Raw genomic sequence first — 14129 nt, 5'->3', positions numbered from 1 at the left:
TTTAGTATGCAGATTCTCTCTGTATTCTGATTCATGTTTGAAAGTAAAAAATGGCTAAATGTTGATGATTCCAGCATCTCATATTTCTAAATAAAGTAAACTATCTTGTTGGGTTGGTCAAAGAAAAATAAAAGAATGTCTTCTGCTGTTGTTGACATTAATAATGTTGTAATGTATAAAACTTGACTCTTCGAGATTCATTTTTGCGAGAAATCTTGTTTATTAAAACAGCATTATTGCTACATATGTACAAATCATTTGGTGGTGGTCTGCAGGAACACACAGATATGGGTGATTGAAACACTGTAAACATCAAACAAGGCTCAAAGCTAAAGTAGTGGTGTGTCGAAAACAATGAGAGAAATCACAGAACGAGTGTAATTTAGTGTCGACAGTAAGATAGTGCTGAGACAGCATCACTGACCCTTCACCGAGTTTAACTTAAGGCATACAAGAGTGATATAACATCTGTACAGGAAGATGAATAAGTGCTGATATGCGTTAAAAAACAGTATCTCCTGAACACCTGATTTGGCTCATAAACAGTAGAATAAAAAATCAGATTATTTTACCGTTTTAAATGTTTCCTGCAGTGTACATAATATAAAACAAGATAAATCATCACTGATTCTAAAATATTAATTCTTATAAAAAAGGAAATTACCTACAAATACATCTAAAACAGTCTAACCTACAAGGCACCTGTGCAAAAATTAAAATGTGCAAAAATGTAAATAGAGAAAATAGCTTTTAAATAATATGAAATCACTTAAACGAAAATAAAACTTTGTACAATAGCTCATTTGGTGTGGCATGGCTCATCAGAGGAGAGGGAGGCACGTAAAGAAGGCTTTTTCTGATATCCAAGGAAATAGTGATCCATGTGTGTCCGACTCAGCTGTTAGTCCATAGTCCTTGCTTTTGATGCCCTGCCCCGGACGTATCACTCCTGGGAACTCATGTCAGGAGTCTGGGGACGTCAACATGGAAACATCACAGAGATTTCCTCAGAGGCAGCTCACCACCGCAGTCCTTTGTTATCCTCCACGGGGCCAGGATCTCTGCAGACGCCCAGGTGAGGAGCATCAGTGTGGGGCTGCCGTACGATTGGCCATAGCAAAGTTCTTGTGCAGCACCAAGAGAGAGCTGCGGAGCTGAGAGGAGAAGAAGAAATGACTCAACACCTGCTTTAGGTTTTTGAAAAGGAGCCACTTTTTGCATATACTTTGAATTGCTATATCTTGGATCTCTTGGAGCCACTATAAAAACAGCTATGAATTAATGTGATGGACTCCCACTGGTTGTGGAGATAGAAACATTCAAGCTGCTTCCGAACTACAAGACAACGTTCCAAAAGCATATGTATGTATCAACAGTGTATTGTGCAGTCCAGCTTGTCCTACCTGTTCTAATAGGTTGATGGAGTCCTGCAGGACATTTTTTAGCAGCTGTGCATCTTCTCTGCTCTGGTACTCTGGTCCCTGTCTGGGCATATAATCAGGGGCCAAGCTGCCAAACAACAAAATAAGAAAGTATTGATTAAATAAACGACAAACACATAAAAGCACAACAACTGAGGCAGTCACAAAGTGAAGCGCAGGTGAAGGAGGGGTAAAAGGGAAGGAGCAAGATGATGTCACTTACATAACTAATGTTAATTAAACAGGTTCAACATGAGTCAATAGATAAGAGCGCTCATAATACATTTATTTTATATAGGCGCCTTTCAAGGCTCTCAAGGTCGCTGTACAAACACATAAATGAGTGTTCTTATAAGAAAAGTTGAGGAAGACTAACCCCCCCCCCCCCCCCCCTTAGAAGCATCTGCTTCCTGTGTGATTGTGTGAACTAGTAATTGAGCTACCGTCTGACACGTGATAACTGAAGGGGGAAGACATATATATTGTGCAAAAGCAACAGAAAGCTATCTGACCGGGCTTCGTTCCTCTCCCTCAGCCGATGCTTGGTGCTCAGGTACATGCGGTGCGCTACGTCCTCCATGGCCCACAACTTGAAAAACAGACCCAGATTCATCAACGTCAGAATCAGCAAACTGTAAGAGAAGAAAACAGAGTTTCATCTGACTGCACAATGACTCAAGAGACACTTAAGAAACATTTACACAATACAAACCACATTGCTTTCAGGATGGTAACTTACATCAAACTCATCCCAATCACTAATGTTGTGGAGCTCCATCCGTGCGGGCTGCTCATTTCTATGGGGCCTGAAATACAACAGAACAGATCAATAAATAAAGAGATTTTCTTTTCTTTTTTTAAATGTGCTGGCTGTTTGAAAAAAAAACCTGGGCTGCAGTCATTATAAACAGTTTGTGTTGTTCCATTTCTTTGCTATTTTTGTAACAGCCAGAGACACAAACTCGGCCGTGTTGTGGGTGTGTCAAGGGCGCAACGAGTGAGAGCAACAGAAGTCCACTTGGAGCATTGCTGCTGTCTGGCTGCAGCTTGCTCAATAACATTTGATCTTTTAAGGCTTCGTCACAGAATGCAGATAAACTAGATCTTTGATGCACTCTCGTCTCTGACTGACCGACTGAGTTGACATCAGTCGGATTAAGGAAATATGTTCCATGGTTCAAATATATATGCTTGTGATGTTAAAATGGGAATTGCAGAACAATCGCAAGTTCAATCACATTTAGCATCATCATAAAGATATTTGAACAAGTGTGATAATTCTTCAATCTCAACTAAGCAGCCTCAACTATATAGTGTGATGTTTCAATACAAAATGTGCATACAAAAAAGGGGTATACTCTTATCTAGTAATTAAATATGAAGCTGGAGCAAGGAGTAGCATAGTTTAGCTTAAAGACTAGAAGCTCGTCTCGCTGTTTGCAGGTAACAAACTCTGCCTAGCAGCAGCTTTAAAGTTTAAACAAATAATGTGTTTGTTTATTTTGTACAAAAAGGGAAGTGTTAAAAAGGAACATCATATTTTTATGGCGTTGAATGCTAAGCTATTTATTTTCGCGCACCGCGACTCCCTGGTCAATAAAGTCACCTAGCTTCATGCTAACTAAACTGTCTCCTGGCTGTAGCTTCACATTCAACGCACAGACATTAGAGTTGCATACATTTTTCCTCAACACACATAATCCTTATTTCACACAGTATGACGTTGTGTACCCATGTTGCTATCTCTGCGCTGTTCGGGGTCTTGCCCGTACTGCTTGTTGGGCTTCATGTGCTCGGGCAGGGTCCGGCTGTAAGTCCGTCTCCTCCTCCGAAGACCACCTATCTTCCCCGTGTCTCCACCTCCTTGATTCATCTCCGCTTCCTCCTCCAGCAGCTCTGCCTCTGTTCAGAGTCAACGCAGGGCCAGAGAGTCAAACACAAATATAGGGCAGAGGTGGAAGGGCTAGAACACTCTCGGATTGATTGGACAAATATTGCAGCAGAAAAACCTAGAAACCTTTGCAGAAAACGGACCTAATTAATGCCAAGCTCAGTGCACAAATCACTTAAACTGGATAATAGCCCATTATATTGCTTTTATACTGTAAAGTAATTCATGGCACTAGAGCCTGGTGTGTTGGAGGAAACACTTCAGAGATTAAATAAAGGAAAGAAGACAGGGAAGTGCCTCCACACTTTGTCAACAAGGCTCTCTACTCACCCAGCTGTCGGAAATAATCTTCAATGCCGCTCCAGGAGTTTTTGGTGATGAAGGACTTGACCAGGCCCCATGGCTGCTTCTTGTATTTCACATCGGTGTACACCCTGGCAGCGCAACAGACATTTGTAAATGGCAAAGAGATAAACTGACATAAGCCCCTTACCAGGTGTCGAGGCTGCTTTTTAAGACACAACACCACCATAACTCATATGTGCATTTATTAGCACTGGCAGGAGGCATAGCATTTTCTCGCTGTCCCATCCTCGTGATCATATCTCAGTATTTCTTCAATTTTGGCACAAATATCAGCTCAAGCACTCAAGGATAAGCCGATTAGATTTGGTGGTCACTGGGAAGTCATGTCCATCTCATTCTCATGATATCTTAGAAGCACCATGAGCGTATTACTTCATGGACTACATGGACTCAAGGAGAAACTGATTACGTGGCTCCAACTCAAAAAGGAATTTGCTTATTATTTCCACAAATGTCTAATAGAACAGACATGGATGCAAACTGTAACCCAGGAAAGCGCACTGAGGCAATTATAGTTTATTTATTGTTAAATAAATACTGATGAGTATCACGCACTGATGGGATGTTATAGTCCTACGAGAGGTGCCAAAAAGACATTTCCATGTTACGCAAATCCAACAGTCGCTACAGTAATCTGAAGGACGTTATCTCACCTTAGTCGACACTTCCGCTTCGAGTTGCTGATGATGTAGTACCGATTCTGGGTGTAGAAGTAATCGTGATAGGGAACGTCGTGAGTGTACACCTCCGAGTCCAAGAGGTAGTACTGACCATCCCGGGATTCTTTGTACAGCGTCTGAGAGACAATTCAAGTGCAAATGCAAGTTTATTTATCAATTCAAGCATGGACACACACATCTCACACTGGGATAAAAACACACCTGGTTCTCTGTAGCGGTGGAGAATTTTCCTACCAGGGGGTTGCTGATACTTATTGTGTAGTTCAGACTCCGCTTCATGTGTCCCGAGGCGTCTTTCTGCCAAGCAGTAGAGCTGGCGTCTGATGACACACACATGGTGAAAGCTTGTATGGGCTAGAAGTGCTGCATTGTCTCATGAACTGGTGCCTTTATAATACTTACTGGTTGTCTTCCTGACGATCATGAACCTGCGGATGAAGCTGGAGTCGGTGAACAGCAGCTCAAACATCTTGTTGGCACTGATGTGGAACACCTTGTTTATAAAAAGTCGACCCTGGACCTCGGACGTTACCACTCGTTCCTCCACTAGATAGAGAGAGAGAGAGAGAGAGAGAAAATATTAAACAAACAAAAGAAAAAGAGCGGAAGTATTCACCAGTGCCTCCTCTTACCATCCTCATTCGTTTCTGAGCCGCTCTGCTCGGACGCGTCGTTCTGGTTGGCGTTGAGGTCGAGAGAAAGCGCCGATCGCTTGGAAACCCATTCTGGGGCGAGGCGGTCCAGCGAGGGAGCCGGACTGCGCCGCTGAGAGGGGGGGCTGCGAGCATCTTCCTGCAGGAGGGAGATCAAAAACAATCAAATTAAAAAGGGGACCTATATGCTTTTGGGTTTTCCCTGTCCTGTGGTTTGTTATATGGTTTTTGTGTAAATGGTCTGCGAAGGCTAACATGTCTTTGTTTACTTCAGGAACATGTTAACATCACTATTTAACACTCGCACTTCTATTGGCTAGCACGTGATTTGACACATGCACAGTCAACGTAATAATAAGGATAATATGTAATACCATGTTTGGAGAGTTGCGTGAGCCGAGCGGCGAAGGGAAGTCGTCCCCTGGAGTGGAGGACTCTAAGGGCCCGTTCTCCATCCCGGGGAGGCGAAGGGAATGCGGGCGCTCGAGCCTCCCTACACCCTCATCACCACCAGGCCTCGTTGTCTGCAGGCTGCGCGCGCACACACGCACACACACACACACACACACACACACACACACAGGTTGGCATCACTATCACGGCACACAGTGGAGGAACACTCCGATTCTTTACTTAAGTAAAACTACAAATACTAGGGTATTTAAAAATACTTCATTTTAAGCCAAAGTAAAGAATTAAAAATGTTACTTAAGAGAAATGCAGAATAATTTTCAGTATTAGTATTAGCAGTACGGTACATCTTCTCATATATCATGTGTTTTTTATACATAAACTAGTAACTAAGAGTGTGAAACATTTTTTAAAAGTACAGCAATTGCCAACAAAATAGAATTTGGAAATGGAATACAAGTATGTAGAATAAAATACAAATACTCAAGTAAAGTACAAGTTTGTCAAAAGTGTACTTAAGGACAGTACTTGAGTGCATGTACTTAGTTACTTCCCACCACTGACAACACAGTATGAGTGTGTGAAAGTTTAACCTACCTGGTATGCATGCTTGTTTCTGACATGTGTAAACTCTCCATCTCCTCATGGCTCAGACCCAGGTCATTCCCATAATGCTGTTTGACCATCTGCCACAACTCCAAGCTGGTTAGAGGCTGGAAGAGAAGACATGGAAACATCAAGGCTGTTGGAAACCATATCTGTTCCTCCGACATAATAAAAAGGACAGATAGAAACCATAATATGAACAATAAACTGCAGGTGACTCAGAGTCTGAAGTATAGGTAACCTGGAAACATGCCGCCTTCCTTCACACAGCACCATTACAGTCTTATCTCCATGGGGGACAAACACTCAAACCCAGTTTAAACCTATCGAAGCGCAACTTAACAAACATACTTAAACAAGATGCGCGGTTCCATATGACGGAGGGATATAAACAGTCTGTATTATTGCCACTACGACGCTCTTTTTTGCATAAAATCCGACCGGGAAATTACGTTTTTTTCTGTTAAATATAGAACCACGTACGGTGTTCTATCGCATTTAAACCCCACATAAAGTTACATATCCATTCACAAAGACTTTTCCTTACTTGTCAGATGCCATTTCCCCGCAGCTGTGAGCTTCAGCCCTCTGTAGACACTGATCTGAACCTGGACGCACAGTCAGGAAGTGCTGGTCTGAAGACGCACCGCCCTGATTAACACCGTGATCAAATGTAAATAAATGCTGCTGTTCTACCTGTGAACACTCCGGTTCAGTGACAGTTCACATGCCAAGAGAAAAACTCCCGTTTTGACGCGACTCCGTTCAAAGTCTCCGGTACGTGCAGCGCGGTTTGAGGCAGAATCCAAATGAGCTCTCATTGCCTCACCTGAGGTCAATGAACTCTGAAGCGGATGTTTTTTTAAACAGGTGTTTGTGCTGCGGATCCCTGCAGACTTACACCCCCTGGGTAGGCTGCCATAGTGCTTGTCTTTAAGAATAGTTTAGTGTAGGCAAGGCTGCATGGTTCCTCCTCTTAACAATGTATTACAATCTATTGCCTCCATAGTCATTTAATAGGATCTATTTAATATATGCCGATTTTCCAAATAAGGCTGCCTATGCTTAGCTGTTGGTTTCCTTTTAAACGACTTCCCTGACATACTTAGGGCGAATTTATATTAAAGGGGCCCTATTAATTTATATCCCATCCTGTAGTCAGTGTGCGAAAAAGTACACGTCCCACCGTCCGGGACGTGTTATTTACAATATCGGACAAGTAGATCTTTCAATTGACTTGTCCGGCGGACAAGTGACGTTTTTCGCCCCGATTTATTGACAAATTATTGATACATTGAGTTTACAAAAGGCAGAACTCATTCGCAAATTGTCCGTGTCCGCCATTGTTCGTTTAGAAGTGTTAGTTTTGGTTCTGCTTGTCGATTCCTAAGGAAATGCATCTCGCCGCTTTCTGTACAGTTAGACGGGGCGGGAAGTGTAGCACAGTGGCCGGGCTGGGAAGCAAAACTCGGTTCCGAGTAGGAACAAATAACAATTGTCCGGTCCCGGGATTAATAAGAGTTGTGAGGACAGGCGGAGAGGCCGAGCCCCGCGGACTGCAGCTCTCTCTCTCTATGCTCCGTATCAGCTGATCGCTGCACGGTGCAGCTCAGCGTCTCTCTCTCTTTCTACACACAGCGGATCCGCTGCCCGTATAACAGCCTCATCTTTGTCAAACTTATGTTCTCTCTCTAACACGTAATGAAGGTTATTAAGCGTTTGAGCGTTAATATTAATATTGACCGCCATTTCCTTTATGAAGTGAAGCAGCCTCCCTGTCTGTGTCCTCGCGCTGTCCTCACATCCCCGGACCCCCAGACTCGGAGGAGCAGGGATGTCAGTATTGTTTATGAAGCAGGGTATATAAAGTACATTATTGAAATGCTATTTATACTATTTATTAACTTTTACAAACAGTGAGTAGCTGGGCAGCTGCAGCAGGTGTATTACAGGACATGTGTAAGCGTGCAAGTGTCTTTGAGTTGTAGAAAAGCGCTAGGCCTATAGGCTATAAATATAATAATGATAATAATAACTTTATTTGTATAGCACCTTTCATACAGGGGATTGCAGTTCAAAGTGCTTTACATCAGTAACAAATAAGACATAAAATCAGTGTAAAACAAGCAGCAAGAGCAAAGCATAAAGTGGGATAAAATAATTAAAAATAAAAACATGGGGAATAAAACAGAGAAATAGTGCAATGTCAATCACAGAGAATAGTGCAGTATAATAGTGTAAAATCAGTCAAGTGCTTTGGTAAAGAGAGGTTTTAAGCTGCCTTTTAAAAATGCCTAATGTATTGGCTTTCCTAATATTGTTGGGTAACGTGTTCCACAGTTTTGGGACGTAGTTTACAAAGGCTGCATCACCGATCTTCTTAGGACTCTTTCTGGTGACCTCTAGTAGACCTGCATCTGATGATCGCAGTGTTCTGGCGGGTGTGTAGTTCATTAGAGAGTCAGCCATGTAGCTGGGTCCTTGTCCATTTAGAGCTTTGTATGTGAGGAGAAGCCCCTTCAAATCAATTCTAAGAGTTACAGGAAGCCAGTGTAGAGTAGCTAAGACAGGACTAACGTGTTCCCTCCTTTTGGTATTCGTTAGTAGTCTAGCTGCAGAGTTTTGAATGAGCTGGAGTCTTTGTACATTCTCAAACTGCACCACTTAGGACTAACTAAACAATGCAGAGATTATTTTTATATAATTGTATTCAATAACCGTAAGAAATTCAACAGTATGAAGTGATTCGTAAATAGGAATACAGATTTGACTTAATGTTTTCATAAATATATTTTTCTCCCAGTTTGTCATGGGACTGATTTACCCTCTCCAAGAACCGGAATCGAGAACCGAAAATAACCAGAATCGAAAAGCAGAACCGCAATCGTTAAAATCCAAACGATACCCAACCCTATGTGTGATGCAGTAAAATCTTACCGCTCACTTACGTTAGCGGTGTCGTAAAAACCGTGGGAAAATGTAAAAAATACGATGACGAAGAAGAAGATTCCAGTGGCCCCAATTGTTGTCAATTCTGGACAAGTGAAAAATGTATTCGGACAAGTAGATTGCCAAACTCACTTGTCCATGGACAAGTACTCTCTAAAAACTTTTTCTCACACTGGTAGTGTGTTATATTGGGTTTAGTGCATTTAAATGGTCTGCAAAGGCTAAAATCCCTGTGTTCCTTCTAGAGTAAGTTTCTCTCCCACAACTTATCATATATTGCAACACTATTATCAACAAATTGAGTAATTACCCTCCAACTTCAACTCCTGTACAACATCTCACACGTTTGCACCTGCAGTGTTTAAACTAGATTAACTTGCTCTGAGTATTTACAAAGCAAAGACTGCCAAACACAAATACATGCGTCGAGCTGAGGAGGTTTAACTCTATTCCTGACGCGCACACAGATAAAAACACTCCTCCGTATGTGGAGCGATGAAGAAAAGCTGTGTTGGATTCATGCCAAACCTCACTGCGTGCAGATCTTTACCCCGTGTATGATAACCTCGGAGGAAGACAGCTTCATGTACTCTGAACGATTACATAAGCAGAATGTTTTAAAGCCTGCTGTGGGAGTCACAGCAGGCAAATGATTGTACGACAGAAGAGTGTGTTGACAGGGTTTGTGCTAAAGATGACTCGAGATATGAAAAGGGAGTAAACGGCATGGTCAGTGGAGGAGGAGACTGCACCTTGTCCAACAGGGTGTTCTGCCACATGCGGAAAACTCCCTGGTAACTCTTCTCTCTGGCTGAGAAGGACGTGAAGAAGAACTGCAGGTGTGAAGGGAAACAAAGTTATTTTGTGTCTTATAATTGGGAAATTGATCCGTCTCTTCTCTAACACGATACCTTGTCTGTTGCCGTGCAGACCTGGATGGCATTGGGAATTAGACGAGCGGTTTTCTCTCTGGTCATACTCTTGATGTCTTTGAGAGTCATTGTAATCTAGAAGAGAGGTTAAAGGTCACACACATGTTCTTCCGGAGTACACCCCCTCTCGCTCCCTCCGCTCCTCCTCTGCTGGTCTGCTGACCGTCCCCACCCCACGCCTCGTCACCATGGGTGCTCGGGCTTTTAGCTGCACTGCTCCCAGACTCTGGAACTCCCTCCCCCCGCACATCCGACAGTCAGACACAACCACCATGTTCAAATCCCAATTAAAAACCCACCTGTTCAAATCTGCTTACTCACTGTAGTGCTCCCCATTATATGTCCCATGTGTGTCCACTTGACTGTCTCCTCCATGATTTCCTGTTTGTGTTTTTATCTTGTTCTGTTGCCTCTTAGCTTTTATTTTATTTAGTTTTAATTTACTTATTTAAAAAAAAAAAAAAAATGGTACGGTGTCCTTGGGTGTCATGAAAGGCGCCTAAAAATAAAATGTATTATTATTATTATAAAAGGGTGCTATAAAGAAAATAATCTAGCTTTGGAAACCGTTACGTTGTCCGCCGAGTTATTTTGTGATGAAGTCATCATGAGATAAAGTCATCATGAGATAACTCACACACGCACTGCCACAAGTGTTGTAGCTACAGTGTCTTCGTTGTTATTTTTTACTCCATTTAAACTGTTGCACATGGTGTAAACCACAATCTCTCGCTGTTGATAGGAACATTCGATATATCTTCTAAAAAATGGACCAGATATGGAACTTTTTTTGCGTTAGATTTGTTTAAATGTATCGTTTAATGGTGGATTTTAAATTCTTCACACTGTAGACGTTTCCCATACTTTAAAAAGAGAGTATAACGTGAGCAGTGGGACTGAGATAATCCTATTGGAAATGGTACAGATGTGTCTTCAGATCCGACCATGTGCCCTTACAGCAATGTGAACACAGTCTGCTTCTCGACTGAAACCCCCTCCTCCGCTCTCTTCTCACCTTTGTACCCCGAAACACGTTGCTGTAGAAGCAGAGCCAGTTCTCTGCCAGGTAGAGTCGTCCCTGAAGGAGGATGTCCCGCTGCAGGGCACACGTGTAGTCTGAGGGAAGATGTAATGCAGGGCAACCATCAATACAGAACGAGTGTTCGCTTGTATTTATAAAACAGGACACAGTGGAAAGATGTTGTGGTAAGAGAGGGAGAAACAGACCATATGTAAATACTTAATATGAAATGAACTGATCTCCATCTCCAAGAATATTAAGACGTGTTGGAAATCATAGTCTTGTGGTTTGTAATGCTGCCGTGTCATGCTGAGTTAGAGATCACATGTCTAGTCATGACCACTTCCCATTTAATGAAAACAGTGGTTTATCTGTAATGAAACACTGAGAGGTGTGTGTGGGATTTTTCACAGTGCGTCTTCAGATATAATTGAGATAAATACATGGACAGTGATCTCATCTTACTCCAAATATATTACCATTTAGATGTTTGTTGTTTTCTTTATTGGTGGTTGTTTTTCATCTTGTAATTATTAAAAAAAAAGAAATCCTAGATGTTCGGGTCGCGAAGTAGAGGAGATTTGCTTTTGTGTCAATAGTTAGTCTCAGTTATTTTTAAAAGTGTTTTCACCATAGCAAAGATTTAGATAAAGGGGTTTTAAAAACACTTTACTCACCCACTATGAGCCTCTCGGACTCGGGCAGCTCTTTGAACAGCTTCTTGAATTCATCCAACCTCTGCTTGTAGGTGGGCAGAGGAGACGGAGCAGGGAGACACTGGCCCTGAGGGTCGGAGGAGCTCTGAGGGAGGACATTCAAACATTACACACACCGAGAGAAAGACAGGCAACGTCCATAAGTCTTTCTCCCGTGTGATTCTAATCTGAGGTTAAAAAGGGTCGACGGGATGAGAAATGATCTCCTGCGAGTTCCAGAGGATGATAAACAGCATTATGAGCCTGTGGGGCTTTGCATCATGAAGGAAGCAGCAGTCCCACTTGTGTGAGGGGAAACATGCTCCCCAGGAGGGCCGTGAAAGAGTTTCCATGTCTCCATTATCATCAACTAATGTATACAAAAGCAGCAGGAGATGTGTGTTTACTGGACAGTTTTAAAATGTACCAATTCTTCATCAGAGCTCCACTGGACATCCAGCATGGACGTGGAGTCATCTGCATCCTCACTGCCCACTGCGGACCGGGGCGATAGCTGGTCCATCTCTTCTGTGCTGCTCATATCAAAAAAGAACATGTGTCAAACTTCGTCTTCCACACTGCTATAGATGTACATTACACAAAGTGTCTCCCCCGAACCCCCGTGTCTTAAGGTGACAGGAGGGGGAATAACTTGTGTGTCTGTGGAGGGCTGAACCAGAAGCTCGGAGGGGAACGCCACGGAGCCGCAGCCCCAGGGAAGTCATTATCACGGCTACAGAACTGGTTTGACTAGCAGGGTTAGGCTGGAAGGCAAGTCACGCATCTCAATGAACAGAACACTGTATGCACTTACGACACACCAATGGGAAAGTATCGGGAAGATAAGATCTGTCAAAGTTTAAAACATTGGAGTACATTTTAAGAAACACGCACATAATCAGTGGCTATAGATTTACTATAATATTTAAGTACAGTTTTAAAGGACTTGAGTTTTACTTCAGTATTGTTTACTCCTTTGTACTTCTACTCCACTACAGTTCAGAGGTTAATCATGTACTTCTACTCAACTACATGTATTTAATACCTCTAGTTACTTCACAGATCTGGATGAATGATTTGAAATATAATCAAGTGTTGAATCAGACTTTAGTTCCACCTGGAGTAAATCCTCAAGCTACCCTGCAGTCTACAAAGTCATTCAAACTCGCTGCACCTTCACCAGCTTTGAGAACACTTTCATGATCAATCATTATAAAACATATCATATATATTATTCTGAAATGGACCAATCTGCACAACGACTACTTTTGGTACTTTTACTTGAGTAACATTTTGAATGCAGGACTTTTACTGTAACAGAGTATTCCTACACTCTGGTACTTTTACCCAAGTACCAGATCTAAGTACTTCTCCCACCACTGCACAGCAACCTAGTGACAGTTCCAAACATTGTATGCTTTCAGATTGAATCAGCTGATAGGAACTCCTATCTCAGCCATCTTTGACATGTCTAGTCAAACAATAACAACCTGATAAAGCTGATTATCTGATCCGTGCAGCCGGTGTTTCTCAATACTTTTACCTCAACATGTCTCCACATGCGGGCTGCCTGAGATTAAAGTATTGTTGTCACTCACCTGACACGGAGTGGACCCAGGTTGTCTGTGGTTGGAAGTGCGACGTGTTAACAAATTAATAAAGCCCAGAAAGCACCAATGTGTTCCCAAGCAGTACTGAGGAGGTAAATGTTGTGCGCGTGCGTCTTTTTGCAGGTGCATCTCATCCGGACAGGAAGACATACCTGTAGGGAGTTACCGTGTCATCATCAGCGGTGACGCCCATTTGGTCACATGCTAAATATCCTAATATCATCTACCTTCATTCACTCCCGTCATATCCGAGGTGGGAGAAGTACTCCGATACTTGAGTAAAAGTAGAAGTACCAGTGTAGGAATACTCTGTTACAGTGAAAGTCCTGTAATCAAAATGTCACTCAAGTAAAAGTAGACCCATATTAGCATCAACATATACTTAGGCTATACCAAAAGTAGTCGTTGTGCAGATTGGTCCATTTCAGAATAATATATATGATATGTTTTATAATGATTGATCATGAAAGTGTTCTCAAAGCTGGTGAAGGTGCAGCTAGTCTGAAGTACTTTGTAGACTGCAGGGTAGCTGGTGGATTTACTCCAGGTGGAACTAAAGTCTGATTTAACACTTGGTTATATTTCACATCCTTCATCCAGATCTGTGAAGTAACTAAAGGTATTAAATACATGTAGTGGAGTAGAAGTACAAAGTTTACCTCTGAATTGTAGAGGAGAAGTACAAAGTATCAATAATTGAAATTCTCAAAATTGTACTTAAGTACAGTGCTTGAGTAAGTCTACTTAGTTACTTCCCATCTTTGTGCATTGATGCGTAGTTACAGATGCTTTTGATAAGATTCACATGATCTTTTTTTTATATGAAAACACGCCTTGTAGTTATGGATACTAAATATAACTGTGCTTTAGAAAAAACAAGTATTTAAACCAATG

General features: G+C 42.1%; 1 protein-coding gene across 1 annotated transcript; it reads right to left on the bottom strand.

The window, feature by feature from the left end:
- Positions 1-200: 200 nt before the first annotated feature.
- Positions 201-13372, bottom strand: gramd1c (GRAM domain containing 1c). The gene is made up of 18 exons (XM_034109022.2): positions 13224-13372; positions 12053-12158; positions 11608-11731; positions 10925-11025; positions 9889-9984; positions 9730-9810; positions 6020-6135; positions 5386-5542; positions 4991-5150; positions 4761-4904; positions 4560-4678; positions 4332-4474; positions 3643-3746; positions 3153-3323; positions 2161-2227; positions 1934-2053; positions 1404-1509; positions 201-1154 (listed from the first exon to the last, which is right to left on the bottom strand). Exons 2-18 carry the CDS (start codon positions 12146-12148, stop codon positions 1086-1088), a joined length of 1974 nt encoding a protein of 657 aa, XP_033964913.1. The 5' UTR covers positions 12149-12158; positions 13224-13372; the 3' UTR covers positions 201-1085.
- Between the last annotated feature and the right edge of the window lie 757 nt (positions 13373-14129).

This window comes from Pseudochaenichthys georgianus, chromosome 20 (genome assembly GCF_902827115.2).
Source record: "Pseudochaenichthys georgianus chromosome 20, fPseGeo1.2, whole genome shotgun sequence".
NCBI lineage: Eukaryota > Metazoa > Chordata > Actinopteri > Perciformes > Channichthyidae > Pseudochaenichthys > Pseudochaenichthys georgianus.
This window is presented reverse-complemented; position numbering and strand designations above follow the sequence as displayed.